This window comes from Syngnathoides biaculeatus, chromosome 10, assembly GCF_019802595.1.
Source record: "Syngnathoides biaculeatus isolate LvHL_M chromosome 10, ASM1980259v1, whole genome shotgun sequence".
Lineage (NCBI taxonomy): Eukaryota > Metazoa > Chordata > Actinopteri > Syngnathiformes > Syngnathidae > Syngnathoides > Syngnathoides biaculeatus.
This window is the reverse complement of record NC_084649.1, coordinates 13,320,212-13,343,984: the sequence shown is the minus strand read 5'-3', so window position 1 is coordinate 13,343,984 and position 23,773 is coordinate 13,320,212. Positions and strand designations below refer to the sequence as shown.

Below are 23,773 nucleotides of genomic sequence, written 5' to 3'. Positions count from 1 at the left end.
GGACATCAGAGATTGTGAGTGTTTCTCACTGCAGGTGGAGGAATCCACTGACGAGAGTAACACAGCCCAAATGTGCATTTTCATTCGTATGGTGTTTAGTGATCATCAAGGTGAACTCAGATAGTTACAAAAAATGTATATGGTTCACTATGTTGTTTTGTGCAATAATGGCTCATGGAGTTATGCAAGGCACAGAAACGTACATTTACACATAAAGAATCCTCAATGTACTTTAAAATAAATATGTTTTGAATTTTTGTAGTGGGTAGATCTTTGTGGCTGGGTCATTCTATTTTATCATTGGTCATTCCTAAAAAAAAACAAAAAAAGGGTTCGGAACTCGACTGTTCCAGCATAAAAAGGATACAAATTCTCCTGTTTGACTTAAAGGCCAAAAAAAAAGAAAAGAAAAAAAAAAAAAAGAGTTCCACTGACACCCTTGACCTTGGAAAAGAGGTGCAAAAACAAAAATAATCTGAAACCAGGTTAGGTGAGTAGGTAGATTGCTCCAGGCAATGTTCTTGCCCAAGAACTGTTGGTTGCTCAGGGCATTGTGAGCAGGCAGACTGCCATAGTGATGTACCCATGAGTTGTACTCTCACAATTTTCACCTCTTGTCATGCACTGACCACACCTGGCATGTGCTAACTCATATTTAGATTATATCTTTTATACAGCTACAACTCACTTAAAACACACTTGGCAGATCTCCTTAGATTGGGCAGAGGTTCCGAATTCAGTGATCGGTGACAGGTTGTGTCAAAGTGTCAAATCAGAGTGAATTTAGTACACTGTAGCTAAATAGAGACTTGTGTCACAGTTTGATTACTTGCATGTTAAGGAAGAGAGTCTAAATATGCAGACTGACACATGGAGGGACAAATACATTTTTTGCACCACTGCCATTCTTACGTCAGAGCCAGAAGATACAACACATGACAGGTGTGCATGTGATTACGTGTGTATGCGCGTGTGTGTGTTTAGGTGGGTGGGCATCAACTCTCAAGCCCCTAACTCTCCCCTCCACCCCTTGCATCCTCACAAACCAATTTATAGACACAGGCAGACTGGCAGAGAGAGAGAGAGAGAGAGAGAGAGAGAGAGAGAGAGAGAGAGAGAGAGAGAGAGAGAGAGAGAGAGAGAGAGAGGAGAGAGAGAGAGAGAAAGAGAGAGAGAGATACGCACACAGACACACACGCAAGCACACAGCATGGGTTAATGGTTCCTGCGCACTTTTATCCTCTACAATTACAGCTGAAGGTCACACAGCAGCAGAGGGGCTGAGTTCCAGGAAAGAGCGAAGGGGGGAAAAAAAAAACGGGTTCTTATGTAACCTCAGCCCAGAGTTGGAAGGGGCCCAGGAATCGTGCAGTTTGCAGGCAGGGAAACTAGGACACAGCCTCAATGACTGCTACTGTCGTCACAGTTCCGCACAACTCATTAATACACGCATATGGCACGCACACACAGACACACACACGCACACACACATACGGTCATAGTGGCCCCTATCGGCACTGAGAAGACGTACAAGGGGAAACACCCTACACATGGTGGAACACCAGCAAGAGAAAACAAACCCCTTGATGGAAAGAGAAGCAAAGCATTGGAGCACTCTGGCTTTTATTGCGCTACCATTATTACAGTATTATTATAATATTATTAATATATAATATTATATATATTTATATAATATGTTAATAGTTTTAATCGGACATTGTATGACAGATATGCCATACGGTTGTCTGATACTTTGCTTGATCATACTTTGTACCAATTTGACCTCAGATGCAGTGGCCTAAATGTATGATTCCATGACAGTAGGAGTAGGACCATAAAACAAGTGATGCTAATGTGATAGTGGTGGCAATGCTTTGGCAGATAACCCCCCCAACAATTAGTGGCTCACAAAATGTCATTTGCCATCCACGACAAAGAGAGCTCCCATTCACTGTTTGCCTCTCTGCTTCGTCTCAGTTGACCATTTCCCTACAGTCGCCGCGCTTCACTGAACCCAGACTAACTACAGCATACAACCTAAGATGCAGCTACAGTCACTACCGATGTAACAGAAGCTACAAGAACCAATGACAAGAATGGAGGAGTAAAAAAGAAATAACCTTAGGCAAATCCATCTCATCATCAAAGGCCCTGAGCTGAAAGAGAACAGAAGGTTTGTGGGGTTAGATAACAGGCCAGGAAGCTCAAGCAGAGGTCAACCACAGAGCGTGACACGTTAGTTAAGTGAGTCATGTGGACACACTCCTCCAATTCATTGGTTCATAAAAGAGCATTTGTGAACGCCTGTTGCCCGCTGATTTAAATTAGTCTCATTTGGGTGAGGGTGGCTGCAGAGTTTTCGGAGAAAGTCATGCTATGTGACAAAGACTGAAAGATTAAAAAGCAATATAAAATAGAGGATATAGGAATTCTCAATATTTTGGAACACAGTGTATGCCATGTAGAAAGATGCATTCTACACAGTACTTTATTTTCCCCTGTTGGAATACTGGACTTCTGGAGGAGTCTGAATAAAAAGATGTGTTTTTGTCCCAAAATCTTCCATTTCTGTGCATCTGCTTCTTAATATATACCACTCTACAAAAATTTTAGGCCAACTCTAGCAGTGCTTAGCTAGCATTTACTTACATTTGTACAGCTGTCATTCAGAAATAGTTAACCAAAAATGAACAGAATGGAATGCCAGAAAACACACACGCACACAGACACTTCAACAAGACTAATTACTTTTGGTGAGGCTTTGGATAAAAGTGCATTTTTAAGTCAATATGATAAATGAAACAATGGAGACTCCAGAATCTTAAATGTAACCCATATTTTTGCAATTTTCTACAAATCATAAAGTACAGAAGCCTGCTAACTACAAACAAATGAATAAACAACAACCATAACGATGATGCTTATGTGTATGTAAAAGATGACAAGCAGTTTTTAAAAGTGTCAATCTAAACAGGGCATTGTCATATTTCTTGATATGACTGCAAGACGCCAGAATGGAGTATTCGGTAAGTGTGCCACATATCCCCTACCTTCTCTCCATAGCCACGGTCTTTAGTCATCATCTCCCGAAGTGTTTGTAGAACTTTGATGCATAGTCTCTCCTCATTTTCTTCCAGAAGTTGCTTAGTATGTTTGATCAGCCTAGAAAATTAATTAATACATTTTATTTCTACCACAATTCAAATTAATACATATTAATATGTCTTACTTGCATATGAAGCCTCCACTCTCACACTTCTTGCGCGAGTCAGTGTTTTCAGGGAAAAGAAGCTCAGGCCGATGCAGCACATCCACAAGTACAGACAACTCGGCCTGGACCAACGGACGCAGGCGGTCCTCCAGAGCTGACACAATGTCCTATAGCCCACTCAAACATTGTTAGCGCATTGTTGAATCGGGCCAACTAACATACACAAACTGTACCTGTAGCCGTTCAATGATATTCCTGTAGTCGCGTGATGCTGTCACCACAGAATCTCTTCGGGCGGCATTACGAGCAGACAGTCTCCAGCTCATTGCTGTTTTCTGAACGATGTTGTTGGATTTCACAAACAGGTTGTTCACTTGGTTGTCCAGGTCCACAGGAATGGCGATGGCTCTTCCTTTGGCTGGGAAAGATGCATAGATGCACAAATGCAAAATATGGCTCAGTGCAAACCATCATGGTTAAAAAGCTAATATCTGTGTCCTCTGTGCAGATGGCTGCACTAAGTGAATGGAGAGTTTTGATTGACGGTAATTACAATTTTAGGAAGGGCGTTCAGCTTACCAACATCTGACAGGACTTTGATACAATTCTCCACAGAGCCTTTCTGGACAGGGAACATCCAGTTGCAGTGGTAGACCCTGAACACTGCCTGCAACAGCTGCACAAACACTGGCTGTCTGGTCTGAGATCACAAACAAAAACATGTAGCTGTATTGGGGAGCAAATAATTTCTTCATCCTCAATGATGATTCATAAAAACAATCCATCCAACAATTATAATGCTTATCCACATTATTAGGGTTGCGGTTGAGCTGGAGCCTATTCCTGCAGATTTTTTCAATTAACGCCCCATGTGCATGCTAACACATGCCAGTTTGCATGCATGGTATCTATGGAACCAGCAATTTGGTTGTACATTAATGAAGTAGTCACACTTTTTTTTTTTTTTACAGAATTTGGAATTCGGTGCGATGTCCATTTTGGCAAAAATTTAAGACTTACTTCACTGCAAGTGTGATTTAAAAAAAGACTTTTTAAAGAGTCAGCTAAGATCCCTGGTGAATGGTGGTACCGTATTTTTTTTAATTATTATTTCAGAATATCTACAAAAAAATATAGACATCTCACCGATGAGCTAGTTTTTGAACAGGCTAAAGCTGACTGCTAATTAATATGATATAAAACTCAGCATTATTACCTTTGTAAAAATGTTTTTTAAAAAACAGATTTTCCATTGGGTCTCACTTGATTGCGCCATATTTTCTGTATTTGTCCATATACATGCATATTGAAATTTATGGATGAAGGGAAATTTATGGTTAACAGTTGTTTGCCTTGTTTAATTTCATACCTGCAAGGTTGTGCTCTGGTCAGAAAAAGGTGAGCTGAAAAAAGTGGTCACAATGCTCATGACAGTCTCGGTCACATAACGCTCCAGGATAGTGTCTGCATGCTTGCGATCGCTGGTATTATTGCAAATCTGCAATCCAAAATTTGCTCACATGACTTACAAATTATTCCCTATCAAGTGAATCTCTAACATTTGATGTTATACCAGATGTTGCTTACTCTGCAAATGTCAACCAGGAAGTTCTCAAAGAGTTTCCACATGTGGTTGGAGGTGTAGATTTCCTTCATTTCAACTTCAGTGTCCACATAGCAGTGGTTTAAAAAGTTGATATAAGCAATTTTGACCTACAAAAGAGACATGCAAAACAGAACATTCTAACATAAGAATCTACGCGGCAAAATACGTGCCAATCTGATGTTCATCTCACCTCTGGTATACAGTCCTCATTGGTCACCACTCGCACAATGTCATCCAGCGGTAGCAGAGAGTTACATTTGATCTCTGTGTAGACGTTCTTACCCTCCGTGCAGACGGCCAAAAGCTCCACCAGGTGAATGTGGTACATAAGAGGACTGTTCTCATCCATGCGATCCCGTTCTGATCGCATCATCTGTACCAGAGTTTGAAAGGAGGCACGATCATTATAGAAGACCAAAACGTCTTCGCCCGCATTCACCAGCTGTGTGATGGCACAAAAACAGAGATTTGCATTGAGAAAAAAAAAACATTAGCCATGAAACAGATGTTAACACGTCCAGACAGGACACCTCAGCCATGACGATGTCCTGACACTTTTTGATGAACTTATTCTCTGCTTTGACGATAGTCTGCAGAAATTTGAGGTACTGGACGTTGCGGCCATGTGTCTCAATGCAGTGAACAAAGTGCTGAACCACACGCTCGTTAATCTCACTGCACAGCTGGAAGTTGTTCATAAAAATATGCTGCATGGTGATGGCTTCCAAAATCTGAAAAAGATGAGTAGCACGAGAAAAATAAAATGTTTCCCGTGTGACTTTTAACACTGGGATTTGCCACTGACAGAATGAACTTTTACCCCAGGGTTGAGGAAGAGATTAATATGCTTGTGAAGCAGAGCTTGGTTCTGTTGGTTCCCTGCGCAGAAATTTTGTAGGAACTGATGAGCTAATCTCATGATATCCTGCATGCGTAAATCTTCACCCTGAATTGAAAAAAATTTGGATTTGTTCATTCAGACTATCAAAAGAAGTTTAGCTTACTAAAAAAGTCACAGACACCTTCTCATATGGGATCTGTAGAAGTTCAAGGACAACGGCGTGAGCCCCCATGTTCCGCAGTAACCTCTGCTGCTGCTTCTTGCTCTTCCTACCTGACTGACCCTCCTGGACACAAAGCCTGCAGAGCCGTAGTAGGATCTGATGGAACAGAGAACATACTAAGAAGTAATCAATGTTTAAAAAAAAAAAAATAAAAGCATACGTGGTTGGTGACCATAGTCCATAACAATTGTTACCTCTTTTACCACCCTGTAGTTGTAACTGCTGGTGCTCTCTGGTTTGTTTGGTTTTTCAGTACCTCCTGAATCCCCCTGCAGGAATTGATTGTGCAGAAAAGAGCAAGGCCCAAGTGGGTTACTTAAAGAGAGTATCAGTATCATAGGTGATGCTACAAATTTACAAATACAGTACAGGTGCAAACACATAAAGGTTGCCAATATCTGACACACTCAGCAATGATAACATCATTAAAAAGTCAAAGGCTGGCATAAAAGACCAGACTGAGACCCAGAGTGTTCTTTAGTGAACAGAACATTGCCAAAAAATGTTGAATAATATATGTGGCCATGACAATAATCAGTTACTTGTCTCTTTTCGTAACTAACAAAATGGAATTCTGTTTTAAAGGAGGTATTTGATATTATATTTCTGTACAAAAAAAAAGAGAGAATATTTTTGGGTTCATTTATTTATTTATAATTCATGCCCTCACTTAAACATGATTGCCTGGATTTCATTATAGCATGTTTTTAGAAGGGGCCTTAATCATAACAGTGTCTACCAGTGTATTTTTCCATTGTGAAATTTACATTCGTTGGTACCATTTTATGCGCCGATTCAGTGGACAGCCCATCTCCCGTATCCAAGACCTCATCTGGACCCTGCCTTTTGTACACCCAGAGCTCAGATTTTTCCACGATGGAGCGTAGCTGATCCAGGTCATACTTAATTTGCTTGTAATTCTCCACATCTTGGCTGGTAACTAACAATTGGACCTTGTGACATGTACAAAGAAAGGATCCATGAAATGATAAAGACCAAAAAACTAATCTACCCCGACAGAGGTTATCTTGTGTATAATGATGGACAGTACCTGTTTAAAAGCCTGAAGAACCTCTTGCCTTTGACTGAAGTGCCGGAACAGCAGTTGGAGGGCTCTGGACACCAGAGGTGGATAGTCGTGCATGGTCAAGTGGAGAAGCACTCTCAGGAAAGTCCGTCCGCCATGATCGTCCAGGTCCAAGGGGGTGTTTTCTTCACTGGCCGTGCAGATCGTATAGATTGAAATTAGAATAGATTGCTTTGATTTGCGACTGCTATATTGTGTATAAAAGTGTTATTACCTTCCACCAAATATCCCTTCTGCCTGCTCTTCAATATGTTCAAAATCCAACGCTCCTAATATGGTCCCACTGTTACACTCATAGACTGGATACATTTTTATATGTGATGAAGCAAAACATTCATCTCACCTGGCATATTGTTTGGACCTTCAGCTGTTCCAGTTACAGATAATTCACTTTGTGAGTTGCTCTCATCAAACTCCCTCTTAAAGATGGACAGCAGACAGGAGATCCTGTAGTCCAGGCGGACATTTAATATGAACTGTGTAAAACAGTAGGAAATGAAAGTGTGGTACGGGTTAAATTTATTTAAGGTTGTCATTGCCAATGCTTGTCATGTACCTGCAGGATCTCAATGATCTTCAGCTTGGTATCCATGACCAAAATATCCTGTTTCTCTGGTTCAGTCTGAGACTTGACCGTGTTTCCACTGGAGCTGCTGTTTGATGTTGTGGGTAGGAAGCCACCACCTCTAAGGACGACTTGAGACATCAGCTCCCCAACACCATGAATGGACCGTATTACATTACTGCCTAGAAGAACATACATGTATATCAAAGGGTGCTTGGGGGGGACAAACAACACCTTTTTCTCCAGTTCATTATTTTGCCCTCCTATGGGCCCCAACCATTCTGGCTCTTCATACCTTTGCTTTCGTCTCCCTTTTCTAGCTTGTTGAACGGGAAAATTGTGTTCACATGGACACAGTCTAGAATAGCTAGCAGTATTTTGGTGAGTCTTAGTAAGTCACTGAAGTTGTAAAAGCCAAAATAAATCAGATTCCGAGACAAATTTACCACCTAAAAAAGAGGAAACAGGAACAAATAATTTTCTTTTTTGACCAAGAATTGTGCCATGATAGTGAACACGTTTTACCCGCCCAAATGGTGAAACTCACCTCAAAGGTGAGCTTATTCTTTTCTTTATCTGCAAAAGGAAAGCTCTGACAAACCACATCTCGAAGGTAGTTCTCAACAAACTCCATGGTCTGTGAAAACCGTTCCTTAATTTCATCCTTGGATGTTCCGTCATTGTCATAACTACAGAGAGATCATATTAAAAGTATGAATACACGTTAAAATGTCACAATGTGCACATTATTAATAACAAATAATGTGGCTATTTGCTCACTCATCAATGGCAATTTCAGATGGGATTTCAGACCACAGTCGTGCATATTTGACAGGCGTAACCTGCTCCTGAGGATCACGGTCTACATGCATGTGCAGCATCATGCGGCAAAACGACGCTCGCAGATCGTAAGGTAAGTCTTCATCTGACATGCATCGCAAAATCAGGTCTACATCCAACTGTCCAGAGATCTTGTTAATCGCCAGGTACTGCCTGTCCAAACACATCCTGGCAAACAGGTTTAGCTGGTACCTATGAAAAGGACAAACATTGAAGAATAATAATGATTACTGTGCAATGAACCTCAAAAGGCGATCTTGGGGTGGGCAATAACTACCTATAGTAACTGATCACCTCCTGGTCCTCCTTTTGCCCCTCCTTGGCATCCTGGGCCAACTCCCTGATGCTTTTACTGCGGATCTCTTTTTTGCTGTCCTTCCAGAACAACCAAACCTCCTCCTCATCTTCTTCTGACTCCTCAGATGTATCGCCAAGCGCTTCACCTTCAATCTCAAATCTTGACAGGACTAGTCTACACCACAAAAATTAAGGTAAATAAAACATATTGAAAAGAAAATGATCAAGACACACTGGCTGACCACCAGGGATTAGAAGCTATGGAAACCCCACGTCCCAATTATTGTGACAGATGAGAATTATTATAGCATTAAGAACATAAATTGAAAACGGTAACATTCAGCATCTGAAACAAAATTGATCACTTTACTGGTAAAATGTGATGTTTTTTTTTTTTTTTTTTAATCAATACTGCTAATTTAGATTAATGTTTAGACTGTTTTACTATGTACATCTGTTCTGGCGTAGCGTTTTACCTTTTTTAATTTCAAATCAATATCACTTAATAATTATACTATATTCTAATAAGTCTTGAATTGAAATATTTCATGTGACTAAAATGTCAAAAAATGGCTTATTTGGGCTCCCTTTTAGAGGAAGGAGAACTTACTTAGTTTCAATTAGGATGTCTGCATTAGCTGGATCCAGCACAGCATTGCATATCAGTTCCTGTGTTACAGGAATGGACTTGTTCATAGACACGCACAAGTCAGACAAGTAGTCCAAAAACCTGGACACAAAATACACCACATGAACAAAAATAAGCAACATAAATCATTCCTCCCCAAAAATTATAGACATGAAATATCTACAAAGTTTGATGTATATAAAAAAACTCAACGAAAATGCATTACAATCAAATCCATCACTTTCCATTTTATTTGGTCCAACACAGAGACCCGTTAACCAACCTGGGCTCGCGGTTCTTGCGGACCAGGCTGACAAATGTATCAATCTCCGCGGCGGTAATATGTTTCTCTAGTAACTTGCGGTTATTATGGAGAAGGGCTGTGATGGTGTCTTCTGCCAGAACGTCATAGCCAATTTGTTTCTGCATGAATCGAAATTGCTTGGCAATATATTCCTGTGGAGGCAGAGAAGCAAAAAAATGGCAGCTAACTCACCCCTTGATCTTCTCAAGTTGTATACAAAGATTTGCATATCAAAGCCTTTGTATCGCTTAACTTCTTTAAGTCAAACATTCGGCAGAAAAATCCAAGCTCTGAGCAAGTTTACCATTTCAGACTCTCCATGGATTCATTTCAAAGAAAAAAAACAAAAAAAAGAAAAAAACGAATGATTTTACTACTAAGATAAGCAGTTCAATATGTTTTTGGATATTTGTTTAATGTTATTTGCTAAAGAGAACTGATTAAAAAGAATCTGAATGTGTTATGCATCCAATTTCACGTCAACAATTCGCAGAAACTATTTCTGATAATCTCATTAGTGCGTCTACGGAGAAAAGGCAAGACAAGTGAGTTACTAGAATGCATGTCAGCAAACACTGCAGCTGCACGCAAAGGTTATGCTAGGTCACTCACAAATCAAGAACACTGGCCCGCTAGACCAGAAAATCTCTACCTGGTTCTTGCGATAGTCCTGTTGGGAGTGACGCAAAACCCGGTAACACAATCGGCAGATGTGTCTGAACGGGGCATGGCGCTGGTCAGCGAGTTCCTCCAACCTCAGCATCGGGCCATCACCGCTGTCAGTGAAAGGGGCTTGCAGTAGCTTGAAGATCTGACTCCAGGAAAGAATTGGAACATGCCTATGAGACCTGATGAAGCTGCTCTCCGACACGTATTTACACGACGCTAAGTACTGAAGTTGTACCTGTTTGAGAATATTCTGTTCTCTCATCAGTTTTTGCCTCTCTCTATTTGGTTTATTGACTGTAATCTCAAGAACATCCTGTCCGTTGTTGGGAATGTCAACAACAAAGAACACCAGGTCTTCTAGAAGTTTTGTAACTGCTCTGGTTGCCCGTGCAAGAAAGAAAGACCAAATTTTGAGAAAACAAATTGAAGCTTTAATATTTTACTAAAAATGGACATTATACCTTCTCTCATTCTGTGTGATGGTGCCTTTTTCAAGCTTTCCAGCAATGGAGGCCAGCACTTTACTGGCATCGTTGGCAAAGTCAAGGTCTCGCACTTCAGCTGGGGAGACGGGCACAATTGCGAAGGCCTCTTTGTCCTCTTTCAGAGCAGACGTGCCAATCTGTGATCAGCAAAAGGTATAGGGCATGTTAGAGGACTATACACACACATAAATCTTAGTCCAGTTACAAGAGATGTGGACTCTATGGACAAAATTATTGCGACACACTCACAGTCAATTAAACCGTCAATAAATTGCATATGAAATTTATGGAAGTCTTCTTGTAAATTTTCGGAAACAGAATCAGAATCAGCTTTATTGGCAGAGTGTGAAAAAACACAAGGAATTTTTCTCCGGCAGTAGGTGGTGCCCTGGTACGACATCCAGAACAAAGAACAAAGAACTTTAGTGAAGGCCCTTTTTTGTTCTGTTAGGATTGCGCCGCACTACATAATGCAAGGTACTCTATGTAAAAACACGCTTGAATGAGTTTGTTGCGAAAGAACTGAAGGATCAACTTCTACGACGTCTCTTTGGAATGAACTACAGTAGAGATTTTAACCCAACACGAATGACTGTTGATGTCAAAATAATTTCCTTGCATCCCATTTATTTTAACCACCCACCGCAGGTGTGGAAAGAAAGACTTTACATTATTGCATAAGTTGAGCACTAACGTGTTCTAATCACCGCAAAAGCGCAACTATAAACACTCACACGAAGCATGACAGGTTTTTCCTCCTCTTTGTCAATGGGTTGGTTGGTGCTGTGAACCCATGTGTTGGTACACAGGTGTCTGAGACGTACATATGAATTCCTGAAATTACATTTGTATTATTTTTCATTTATTAGTGACAAATCTGCCCACTACAACAACCAACAGTCATACAATACTGTAGAAGTCTAATGGCAAGTGAATGATAAGACGAATATGAACAAAAGCGATGTGCACTTAGAAATATGTTGTGCAACACAATTGAGAAACAAGGTCAGGCCAGTGGGTTACACATGTAGCATAGTGGATTTTACTTATTGCTAATGCAGGAGTTTTGTGCTCTTATAAATTGCACTATATGCACTAAATTTAAAGCACTTCAGAGTACCTGGGTACGAGTGAGTCTCCTCCTCTCAGCGTGGTTGGGTCCAGCTCAAATATGGAAGAAATGTCATTTCCATCAGGGACGGATACAAGTGTGTACATGACTTTATCCTGAACATTTCTCAAACGGGCCCTTAAGGCCTCTTGCTCCAAATCCAGCTGGAAGCAGAAACCATGTAGTAATCATCACCATCATAAAGAAATGCAATCCCAGAACTCCGCATGTTCTGGAAATGATGTCAAAGACTTGTCTGCTGTATTACTGTGGAGCAATTCCAGCAGAAAATGTAACAAAGGAGATTAAAGCATTATTTTTTTCTGACAACACCACAACACAAATACTTTACTAAAACAAAATGTAATTTTCCCAGTTGACAGTGACAGTAAATGACTACTTCAAAAGGCAGAGTTATTCACAAGAAAGTATGAGAATCAACCGCTCTAAATCCTTGAAGTTTCATGAATGCATGAGACTAATACACTCAATTCCAAAAGGTTAGGAACACTTGCACAATCTACTGAGATCACTGACAAACATTGTTATATGATAGTGAATGAAAATGTCTTTCTCACTCTCTCTCTTTGTGTCAGTGGTGGTTTATGCCTCTCCCCCAAACAATAATAAATGCTGTAGTTTTATTTGATTTGTTTATACAATCAATGGATGCAGTTATGCTGTATGACGACGGACAAACCCATACTACTCTCAAAAGATATAAAAGTGGAGAAGCATTACCAGTGGCTCACTGCCATCTGCTGGTCACCAATAGCCACAAAGGTAACTAATTAAGGCGGTTGTGCTTCAGTCTTCACATTCTGGAAAAAGTCTGTGTTGTACCATTTTCTTTGTTTGGAATATTAAGATACTTATTGTTACCTGTTTTAAGTGTGAAACTACATAGTATCTCAAAGGGATGAGAGGTGTGTGGCAGACTTACTGATGGGCGGGACTCTAGACCTTGCTCTTCATATTCTGGATTCACCTGAAAATTCACAGATCACAGGGGTGACTACAGTATTTTTTTTTATGATTTGACAGATTGAATGAATAATAAAAATTAAAAATTTGAGTGTCAACTCTTTACCAGTCTGTGAATAATTGCTCTTTTGAATGATTTGGCAAACAATATACAATATTCATTAATTTCGCACCCATTTTTGGAAAAACACTGAAAGTCAGAAATCCATAATAATGTAATGACCTTGCAATAGCCATAACAATCAATATAGTTTATTGTCACAGGACTTCAATTGATGCTAGACTTCTCAATCTCAAACTAAAGCCAATGAATTACATTACACAGTTCTGTGATGGACTGACCTCTGCAGCGAGATAATGTCCAGTGGCCAAGTGTTTAAACCTGAACAGACTATTCCAGTAGCCTGCTCCCCCTCGGCAGGGATCATGTTGTACAACCTGAGGCATACACAGAGTTAAACTGTTATAGGCATGGGATTTATTGAACGGCCATGTTGTAAGGCAGTGTCTAAGGCATCACTTCTCCCTCCTCACCTCTATTTCCCATAAGGCTTTGCTGCTAGTTGCTGAGGTAGCTGACTGCCGCCCCGTAGTGCGAAGAAACACGTACTGTTTTTTTCTGTGATCATCACAAGTGAGGAATTTTTCCTGCTCTGCGTGAAATAAGCGTACCACATCTCCCTGGACAGAAGCATCAGGCATTTATTTTCATTTATCTATTAATTTTTTTTTACAGCTCAGTAGTAATTACTTAAGGACAAGGTGTACGGTTACCTCACAAGATGCATTATAAGATTTGATAAATTAAAATCTGTGAGGTCAACTTGCATTCAATCAATGCAGTCTGAGCAAGTATTGCGATGATTATAAAGTACTGCAACATACATGACATTACCTTTGGATAGACTAACAAGGAATATTATATACCGCATACAGTGAGAATGAAAAATAAATGAGTGGTGGTATTAAAAAAAATTCCTCTTTTATACACCATAGTTTTTTTTCTATGATCTATCTGACAAATGGCATAAAGTGATTAAAAGTGATAAAATGTTAATTGCCTCTATGTTAGGATAGGATACAAAACACTGATTAATAAACATTATATATAAAAATAAAAAAACAATTAATACATGTTTCAAAGTGCTACTTTAAGACGAACCCCTTTTAAGATGATCTCCTGATTGTCACTCCATTTCATAAACAGGACGATTTTCCAGCTTGTGTTGCAGTTGACTGAATTCACCTGGAAAAAAAAAAAAAATACAAATGGGAGCTTGATGTCACTGAAGATTATGCACAGGTAAAGGAGCAGTTTTTCATTTTACATTGATTAATCATTACCTGCACTAAAAAGGAAACATGTTACTGACTGATTATGGAACGTTTTTTGGATTCCCAAATCATAAATAAATTCCTTTATACTTATATATTTTAAGTACACAGGGTCAAAGAAAAAAAGGAGTCTCCGTGCAGGCAAGAAGATGAGTACAAAATCCAAAAACTAACCATCTCCGTTTGAACAGAGATTTGTCGGAGTTAAAAAGCAGCAGTAATGCAACGGCAAAATCACAACATTGTGACTACCAAGTTGTGGGTTTTCTATCAGCTAGCTGATAACCGAGCAGCAGTAACATCTTAAAAATAGATTGTCCACCACCAAACACGCCCACAGAGAAATTCAAAGGCTTGAGAAGAGATGCATCAGCGCCATCAGACCTCGTTACATCCTGGATTATCCACGAGCTGGTGTGTGCTGGCGTGGAGTGGCTGGCCAGCGTTCACCGGGTTCAAGACCACTTTGTCGCCAATCACCACCTGTCATCGCACACAAAATACCACCGATGCAAAACATGAAGAAAATTCAAGCTGTTGTTTGTTTCCAATAGCTATCCTTACCACTATAGCAGTGATTGTGTTACTCAAAAGCCAACTACTGCATACAGCGGTGAGTATTTTAGGAGGTTTATAATGAGGCCTCATGTAATAGCTCAACTGATTTTATGTGAATCACTAATTGCCTTGGTGCAAGCTAATAATACCTTTCTAGTGCCAACAAGAGATTTGTGACCAGGTCAAATCCTACTGTGGGCTGGCAGGGCTCCATGAAAGGGATATAGCAGGTGACTTAGGCATAGGTTATTTTAAAAACAGATTTCTTTATGGAGGGAGTGGGCGGGGTTAAACATGGAGATTAAATTTTGTCATAAAAAACTCAAGTTTTTGACAATTTTACTTACTAGAAACTAGCGCTTTTTTTTGGTTTGTCTCCTTTCGTTGTCATTTTGTACAGGCTGTCCTTCTGTAAGTTTTTTTTGGTTTTGTTTTGTTTTACATGTCCTATTATATTTAAATTTGACATTCAGCTTCCCTATAATTTGAGATGCAAGACACTCATTTTAACTGGCCATTGTCAGTATTACAGTATGTAATTTCCACAAACTATTATTATCATGCAACTGACAGACCGAAGTCCAATGCTTTATAGCAGGGATGCTCTATGCGTCGATTGACAGTCTTGGTCAATCGCTGGATGGTGTGTCAAAAAAAAAAAAAAACCTCAGCCAATGTTCCCTCTAAACTGCGTGCGTGCGGAATTATGCACCGCAGACGCAGTCTCTTCGCAGGTATTCTGCGTTGCGCGCAAAAAAAAAAGAATCCAATGCAAATTGAAAGTATAACATACAGGTATTCAGTTTGTCCCACTTTGCAATGTGATTCAATGAGTGAGGGATGACTGGCTGTTACATCCAATGGCACAATTCACATACATACTGTAAAAAATGAAAAGCCACTGGTTTCTCTTAGGCAGCAAACGGAACTTTCTGTCACAACGACCACTGCTCCGCCACTTTCTTTTTTCTACTTTATCTTACACCCGCCCCGTATCCCCACTCTTAAAGACGTACACTCATAATTACAAATGTTACAGTACTTATGCAGCCCATCAATGTGTATTATAATGACAGCGTCCACCACCGCTGCTTTAGTTAGCAACACAGTCTGGGCAATGTAGAGCAAAGACAAGCCAGATATGCTGCTTATGTTTACATTCGATATTAATGGAGAAAGTTAAAAAAGTAATGCTGTTGTTTTAAGATGCAATGACTGTCGGAGTATGTGAATAATCGAAGAAAATGTGGTTAAACTGGACGAGATTTTCTCTTTTCAGAGTGGGAAAGGTCTGGTCTGAAGCCAAAGTAGAAAGTGCAGAATGAGATGGTGTGTAATTTTAAAATTCCACCTTGGCACAGCCTGATCCAGGATTAAAGCATAGACAATACAGTGCACAAAAAGGTAATTCTGTATTTTAAATATCGGAGGCAACATAACATTAACCTTAAAGTGAGACTGTCATCCCTATAAACATTCTAAAATGGATATTGTAATGAAAATACATATAACAGTATTCACATCAATGTCTATACGAAAAAATAAAAGTGAGCGGATCGTGCGTCATCCATGCGCAAGGTTGCGCCATTGAGTGTCCCTCGACATCCAAGTGGTCACCATATTAGTCGCGTCCTCTGTCCTTGATGTCATCGTCACTTCCGGAGTTGAAAACGCGCAGTGCCTGCTACTATGGAAGCCGAACAACAGAGATATTCGGATTTTTCCGACGCCCCTTCTGACACCGAAGCTCTTTTCGAAAAGGACAACACCACACAACCGAGTGAAGTTACTGGGGCAATATTACACTATTGTTTCGAGCCTTCAGGGCAATATTACACTCAGTGGTTAGAGCACTGGTTTGATAAACCAGGGGTTGTGGGTTCGTATCCCACTGGGGCCTCCACTCCCTGAGAAGGGTTGCGTCAGGAAGGGCATCCGGCGTAAAAATTGTGCCAAACATATGTGCGTTCATCTGAGATGACACGCTGTGGCGACCCCGAAAGGGACAAGCCGAAAGAAACTTCTTTTCGAGCCATATTCAAATGATATGCAATCACGGCCAAACTGCATCCCCGTCCAATCCACTTCCGCGGTGGAGATGAGCCATCGCAGCCGGGCGGTGTGGCCTATGACAGAGCGGAGAGGTGCTGCTTTAGAGGGGTGTTCACAGACGCTGCAGTACTGAGCAACACAGTTGAGCCGGGGCGCTTTATGTGCGCACGCAACTGAGTAACGCATTCTCGGCTGGATTCTTCAGAGCCGCCCCCGTCACAAAGCCCGACACGCAGCCTTCGCAGAAGCTGTGACCGCTGAACGCGGCGCCTCAGCCGGTGTGGCTGATTTTCGGCGCCGTGGTGGCATATAATGGAGCCGAGGCGTGCTGCTTTTATAGGGTTGTTCACAGCCACCACAGTAGGCGATGAACACTATCGAGACGAGGCTGTGTGAAACATTGTTGGCTGGGCGACGTGCACATCGACACATTTCATACGCGGATCTTTTGTTACGTTATGAGAGAGACCGATTACGTGGTCCACCCCAAACTATTATTTTTTTAGTAGCTGTATACACACCTACCTGTTATTTGGAACCCACGAAGCTCTCATCCTCTGCAACCGTGCAATCCATTTTTCACAACGAACAGGGTCTCTTTCAAACTTATGAAGGGTAATTCCATTCTCCCGAGTGTTCAAGCAATGTCCAGCAATGCAATGAGCCGGCATTTTGGCTAACACGAAGGAACAACGAGCTACATTCCCGGAGGTAAAACTAATGGAAACAAGCGAGTCCACTAGGGTGCGCCGCTGTCCTTTACGTCACTTCCTGCTTCGTCTCGAAAACAAATCCCTCGAGAGGATTTTCATGGCGGGAATTACAAAAAGCTGTATACATCAAAACCATGTTTTGTGGTGAAAAAAACACATGGGATCATATTGGCTGTGGGTTTTTCAATAATAATATACCAAAAATCAACCATTTCATGACAGTCGCACTTTAAAACGGTTTTGTAGCATCATCAGCCCACCCTCCCCGTCGTCGGTAGCTCACAAGAGGCTGGCTGGCTGCTTGAAAAGTAGATCTTGAGTTAAAAAAAGTCTGGGCACTGTTCTTTATCATCAATTTTTGCTATGAAATGCACTAGGAAACCTGCAATATACGGTAAAGGGATATGAGACTTTATTAATGTCAACCTTGTATGCAGGCTAAACCCTAAAAAACAAAAAGCTTCCAGGTCTGTGCATTTAAAGAGGAATGGTAGACCCATAATAGATTTTCAACAAATACAAATAAATCAAGTCTCTTAGTTTTAAAGTTGAAACTTGATCAATAGAAGTAGATCTTTTCCTTCGGGTTTTTGTGAGTTGCCTTTATCTGACTGTGGAAAGGGTAGTAGTAGTAAGGGAGTAAACAGGAAACAGAAAGGAACATCTGCCCATCATATTGTACTTTTTATGTTAGGGATGCACCGACTTCTGAGCCAAACTTGTCTTCAGAAGACTTCCATTAGATTTTCACAAAAGAAAACAGTGGGATCGCCTTGGCCAACCTTCACTTGTTTTTATGCAGCTACAATTTGTCATCTAACTCAACAATATTAGGAGAGAGATAATTTTATTGGAGACTGAAATTGCTCCTAAAGGATTTTGTAAACAGTTTAAAAATATTAAGGTGTAGATGGTCAGGTCTTTAATGTCAACTAGAACTCACGTTGTCCCCAATGGAGCGCAGCTTGTAGAAGGGCTGGATGTAGAACCAGGAGCCTTCATTTCCTGCAGGGTCCAGCATTACCCTCATGGCATTCTTCTCCAAGAGTGCCGGCAAACGTTTGTTCACTGTCAGGTATTTGTTGCTCTTAAGGTGGAGAAGCTAAGGGGAATCAAGACATACTGTAATTGTAGCTTTTTTGTGTGGGTAAAGTTGGGTGGTGCGGGGGTTCTAAAGTGTTGTGTGGAGATGATGCAAAAATTGTAAAATAGTCTTTTTCCTCTAAAAAAAAAAATATATATATATATATATATATATATATATATATATATATATATACACACATACATACATACAAATATGTATTACTAGCCAAAACAGTTGGTACACTTTCACAAATGAATTTCAAGTCTTAATTGTTTTAGTAGTCTTGGATTAGTACTTCTAAGTAGTCCAATAATTGTAGTTGATATTCTTAAGACTGTTTTCACGTGTCAGTTAAAAACAAACGCTGATGACAAACCTGAATAACATTGCCGTACTGAATGACTGTCCCCAGCAGCTTTTTGTTTTCAGAGTCATTTTGTTTCTTCTCCAGGTCAGCTGCATGCTATGAGGCATAAGGCAGATAAGGGAGGGATCGAGTTTAAAGCACAGATGGTAGCTCTCACAGGTATTTACTGCAATATTTAGCAATAACAAGTCAGGTACAATAGTTTGAATAATGACAAAGAACAAAAAAAAAAGTCCACGAATGGACAAAAATTGTCTGTTCATCCATATCCGTGGTAACAATGGAGAGATTTCAACGTCGATTTTTATGAGAATGTGGTCGGTCAGATAGCCAATTGCTTTAAAAGGTATTGCATGATAGCTTGAAGGATAGGAAGGAAAGTGCGGAGGAAGAAAAGTTCAAGTAAAAAGCTTTATAATGGTCTATAAAAAGAACGTTTAAAATTCTATCTCGGGAAATTTACTTTCTTGAAAATACAGGATTAAAGAACTTTTAAAATTCCACAAATCACTACATATTGTTACATTAAGTTTCAGCTAAGTCTGTCGGCAAAACCTGAAAATATAAATCTGAGATTTCTAAACCTCACATCAGTGTGTTGAGTGTTTGAGCTGAGCCTTCATCTCAGTGTACTGTGGCCTTTGCCAGAGTGATGACTGGGAGGCCAGTGTGTTGTCACACTTACGTGGAGCTTGTTGAGAAGTACCGTGTCTGTGTTCCCTCCAGGCTTGGCTGCTTTCCAGAACTGCTTTTGGGCCGAGTAGCGGTTCATGGGACACAGTCTGAAGAGGCAGTCTTTCCGGGGCAAAGTTTTGAAGCAAGAGACAGAGTTACTTTAAAAAAAAAAAAAGAACTGAACAAGGAGAGAGGGACACTCAAAAAAAGTGCAAACAAAGGCAGTATGTTTTCCAAAAGTATTATGCATTTTTTTTTTATTTAAACAGAGATAACAAATAATGAGGCAAAAATATTTGACAGGGTACTTGGTTTGAAAAAATCCTGTAGAAATATATATCACTAACATACGATTGCCCTTAGGTGTAATTGCGACTGTGACCATTGTCTGTCTCCATGTTCCCTGCGATTGCCTGGCAACCATTTCAGCGTGTACCCCACCCCCCGCCCAATGATAGCTGGGATTGCCTCCAGCACTACCGCGCCCCTCATGAGGATAAGCGGCTCAAAAATGGATGGATGGTTTACATATATACACACACTCAAATATGATATATGATGATTTTTCATTATAAAATATGGTAATATACTGTCATATCAATAATTTCCAGCAGAACCTCAGAAACACTAAATTTCATACCCCTCAGCAAAGGAGATGACTGCCCAGGAGGGAAATTGTTTCACATCAAAACTGAACTACACAATGTTTGTTTAATTATGATATTTTCTTGTGCTGAATAGGATAGAAAACATCAACCGAATTGTGTTTTTTTGCTTTTCTGCAAGCCTTACCACACTTTTCCTGGCATCTTTTTCCTGAAAAGTGGAGTTTAAATCATACGACTTCAGGGTCATTCAACTTTAGCTGTTCCACTGTAAATGTATGAATAAGCATCGATATTACATTTTGGATCTTTTCAGACAAACCATTCAATGTGCTTTTATGAAATTTACCCATTCAATCCTACAGTAACAGTGGTACATGGGCTAACGGTATGCATCAACTATCATTTACACACATTTAGCACTGGCAAATTGGAAACCGGTGCCACGGAAGCTCAGCTGGTAAAGAGTAGGCCTCACAGTTCTGAGGTTCCGAGTTCGATCCCGGCCCCACATGTGTGGAGTTTGAATGTTCTCCCCGTGGCTGCGTGGGTGGGGGGGGTCCTCCGGGCACTCCGGTTTCCTCCCACATCCCAAAAACATGCAACATTAATTGGACACTCTAAATTGCCCCTCGGTGTGATTGTGAGTGTGGCTGTTTGTCTATATGTGCCCTGCGATTGGCTGGCAACCAGTTCAGGGTGTACCCCACCTCTTGCCCGTTGACAGCTGGGATAGGCTCCAGCACTCCCTGCGACCCTCATCAGCGGCAAAGAAAAAGATTGGATGGATGGATGAAATTGGAAACCATGGTACCGCCTAAATCAAGACACCCAATATATGTGACTGTTACACACTTCAAACACATTCACAAGCTCAATGAATGAAAATGAAAGTTCTTCAGTGAGCTTGGATGAGGAACTTTCAACTGTGTGTGTGTCTATGCATGATCGTATGGAGCCATTTTGTACAAGATAAGTAAGAAACATTTGGTCACAATCTGCGTAGGGCGTGCAAACATGTATGACAACCTAAGGGAGTGCACGATCACAGCAGTGAGGTCAGAAAGAACAACAGCAATGTGAGGCTCTTATCAGTGAATGTGTGACTCATTTTCATAGATAGAGTTGGAGCAGGAGGGAGAAAACCAGTCTCGTTTGCATGAGGACACAGTTGATCGAACACAATTCCTCTTCTGGCCAAGAGAACTTCCTCTTCTTCGGCTGCACTACAATCGACTTCACCTCGCCTCAGAACAAACTTCTATTTTAACGATGGAATAAGAGTGAAGGAACAAGAAAAGACAAATCAGACCATCCGTCCCCTGTTCTCTCACTCTCTCTTACAGCAACATGTCCAAATAAGGCCAACCAAGAGAAGAGGAGTGGGATAAAAAGGAGGGTGGGGATTCCCTACCCTTAACGTCCATATTCTTTCATCCACCCTTTGCCTGGAGAAATTCCACAAATTTCACAAAGCTCACTCAATCACCACAAAGTTCTTCACCTTCAACCACATCAGCAATGATTTACTTCAGTATGACCCAGAAGTGTTAAAAAAAAAAAAAACACTAAAGGAAGTGACTGAAAAATGAGGAAGACAGGAAAAAAAGTGAAAGAATGTTAAGCGGGGAGAGAGAAAGAGAGGAGAGAGGAACAGGCTGCAGGAACAGTTCAAACTTACATCTGCTGAATGTGCATTTGCACAGCTTTACATTAACAGATATTAGCTTACGTGATAAAATAGTTTTCTATGCTCACTTTAAAAGATTTCCTTAGCTGTAAATACTGTACACACAAATTTGGAAAATGCAGTCTGGAGTACCGAATAGAAATGTATCAGCGTGCAATTATTTTTAATTAGTCAACTGAAGTCATGTTGCTTTAATTGTACTGAAACTGGGCTCAGAATTCATTCTGGGGTCACCGGGCAGGAGAACTGCTGGGAACAATCCAGAAAAAGTACCTCTCATTATTATTAACATTCTTCATTCTTGTAATGCAAAACCTTCTTTTACTTAAAAAAAAAAAAAACTATCATTAGAGTACAGTGGTTACAGTACAACAGTGCCTTATGACCCACTACCTATACAGCTGATTAGAAGAGATCTGATTCTATCTCATAAAATAATTACATTTCATGGAAATTATCAATAAATTAAAAACATTAAAAAGAACGTAAAACAAAACATTGTACAGTATTTACAAAAAAAAAAGTGTTTTTGTCCACCCCAGGATTTTTACACAATTCTTAGGTTTAACCCTGTTGTGAACCACTGTAGTAAAGCTAAATCAGTGCACAAAAATGCCAGAAATGCACAATATTCGGTGTGCTGGCTGTCCAGAAATATGAAAAACGATTAAAGTATGGGTGTAACAATGACCAAAAAAATTACTTTGCACCATGAATAGAATATTGAAGTTAATTTTTCAAGGTAAATGACTACTTAATGTTACATCAATTCTTGTCCATTTTAAAATAGCCACAAAAACTGACCATACTGTTGAAAATTGTATAAATGATTTTTTTCCCGACAATTTCAGCTCATTTATACCTTTGATATGTACTAAAACATTAGTTTGAGCACTTAGATCAATCAAACAATTTAACCAATGTTATCATAGCATGTGTTTTTTACACTTTAATACAAAAACGAAGGTCATCTTCAGATTTTGCCTTTGCGTCTGTACTTCGGGTTCCTTTCATTACATTTCCAAGCAACATGACCCTAAAGTACTTGAATTAAAGGTTGTTTTAATTCTAAAAATGATTCGGAAAGGTGCCTTAAAGCAACTTTTAATACTCCTTTAGCATAGTTTTTTCCAGAACAATCTTTCCAAAAGGAAGGAGATACTCTTTACCCATAACTCTTACGGTGGCAAAATTTACAGTTACAAGCCACTATCTTCCAAATGTAGTAGTTTCACGCTAAAGACTACATCAGCAACGCTCGCAGTCGCATGATGACCACGGCTCGGAAAAGCGGAGTTAAATTCATTTTAAACAGTCTCGTTTGAAAAGAAAGGAAGCAACTTTTCATCTCTCCACAAAGGTTAAGTAACGTGCTCTAAAAGGTCAGAGATGTGACTTTTTGAACAGGCCGCTAGTCTTTCAATCATACACTTGGGATTACCAAAGTTATCTCTTCAGATTTGTGCCGATGTTTATATTGCCTAATTGGAAAAATGGTTTCTATAACACAGTGATACATATAGCCAAAACATGTCATGTGATACTAAAGCTTCAGAGAACCGCTGTGAAATGTGAGCAATTCTCCACAACATCTGGCAGGAGACCTAAAGACACATATTGCATAAGACTTCTATTCTGTGTTAAGTCAACAATAGCCTCAATGATCTGGGTTGTATAAACTGCTACTCGCTCTAAAATTCTTATCCTGTTAAGAGATGGAGGAAGCATCTAATCATTTGTAGAGCATATAAGACATCGAATATCCCACAATAGTAGCCCTGGCCATTTCCAGTCAGGTGTCTCCACCTCCATAGCCAGTAAAACTATGCACTTATGCTGG

The 23,773-nt window shown here is 40.1% G+C and overlaps 1 protein-coding gene across 6 annotated transcripts in view; it reads right to left on the bottom strand.

The window, feature by feature from the left end:
- The window catches only part of itpr1a (inositol 1,4,5-trisphosphate receptor, type 1a), a 66,905-nt gene that overhangs the window by 32,904 nt on the left and 10,228 nt on the right, over positions 1 to 23,773 (bottom strand). For 3 of the 6 annotated variants that reach the window (XM_061831287.1, XM_061831288.1, XM_061831289.1), the window contains exons 4-38: positions 19,649 to 19,758; positions 18,973 to 19,059; positions 18,453 to 18,611; positions 14,571 to 14,669; positions 14,014 to 14,097; positions 13,386 to 13,532; positions 13,194 to 13,289; positions 12,811 to 12,855; positions 11,877 to 12,031; positions 11,491 to 11,590; positions 10,733 to 10,893; positions 10,507 to 10,648; positions 10,255 to 10,413; positions 9,582 to 9,754; positions 9,281 to 9,400; positions 8,651 to 8,845; positions 8,314 to 8,565; positions 8,081 to 8,222; positions 7,829 to 7,982; positions 7,525 to 7,715; positions 7,312 to 7,444; positions 7,183 to 7,237; positions 6,933 to 7,098; positions 6,661 to 6,834; positions 6,076 to 6,150; positions 5,840 to 5,977; positions 5,638 to 5,763; positions 5,348 to 5,548; positions 5,008 to 5,259; positions 4,799 to 4,924; positions 4,581 to 4,709; positions 3,791 to 3,911; positions 3,445 to 3,629; positions 3,230 to 3,378; positions 3,051 to 3,162 (exon numbers count right to left, since the gene is read on the bottom strand). In XM_061831287.1, the coding sequence (XP_061687271.1) occupies positions 3,051 to 3,162; positions 3,230 to 3,378; positions 3,445 to 3,629; positions 3,791 to 3,911; positions 4,581 to 4,709; positions 4,799 to 4,924; positions 5,008 to 5,259; positions 5,348 to 5,548; positions 5,638 to 5,763; positions 5,840 to 5,977; positions 6,076 to 6,150; positions 6,661 to 6,834; positions 6,933 to 7,098; positions 7,183 to 7,237; positions 7,312 to 7,444; positions 7,525 to 7,715; positions 7,829 to 7,982; positions 8,081 to 8,222; positions 8,314 to 8,565; positions 8,651 to 8,845; positions 9,281 to 9,400; positions 9,582 to 9,754; positions 10,255 to 10,413; positions 10,507 to 10,648; positions 10,733 to 10,893; positions 11,491 to 11,590; positions 11,877 to 12,031; positions 12,811 to 12,855; positions 13,194 to 13,289; positions 13,386 to 13,532; positions 14,014 to 14,097; positions 14,571 to 14,669; positions 18,453 to 18,611; positions 18,973 to 19,059; positions 19,649 to 19,758 (4,913 nt within the window). Of the gene's footprint in view, positions 1 to 2,120; positions 2,157 to 3,050; positions 3,163 to 3,229; positions 3,379 to 3,444; positions 3,630 to 3,790; positions 3,912 to 4,580; positions 4,710 to 4,798; positions 4,925 to 5,007; positions 5,260 to 5,347; positions 5,549 to 5,637; positions 5,764 to 5,839; positions 5,978 to 6,075; positions 6,151 to 6,660; positions 6,835 to 6,932; positions 7,099 to 7,182; positions 7,238 to 7,311; positions 7,445 to 7,524; positions 7,716 to 7,828; positions 7,983 to 8,080; positions 8,223 to 8,313; positions 8,566 to 8,650; positions 8,846 to 9,280; positions 9,401 to 9,581; positions 9,755 to 10,254; positions 10,414 to 10,506; positions 10,649 to 10,732; positions 10,894 to 11,490; positions 11,591 to 11,876; positions 12,032 to 12,445; positions 12,475 to 12,810; positions 12,856 to 13,193; positions 13,290 to 13,385; positions 13,533 to 14,013; positions 14,098 to 14,570; positions 14,670 to 18,452; positions 18,612 to 18,972; positions 19,060 to 19,648; positions 19,759 to 23,773 lie in introns of those variants that run through there. The other 3 variants (XM_061831285.1, XM_061831286.1, XM_061831290.1) reach the window with 2 other exon arrangements.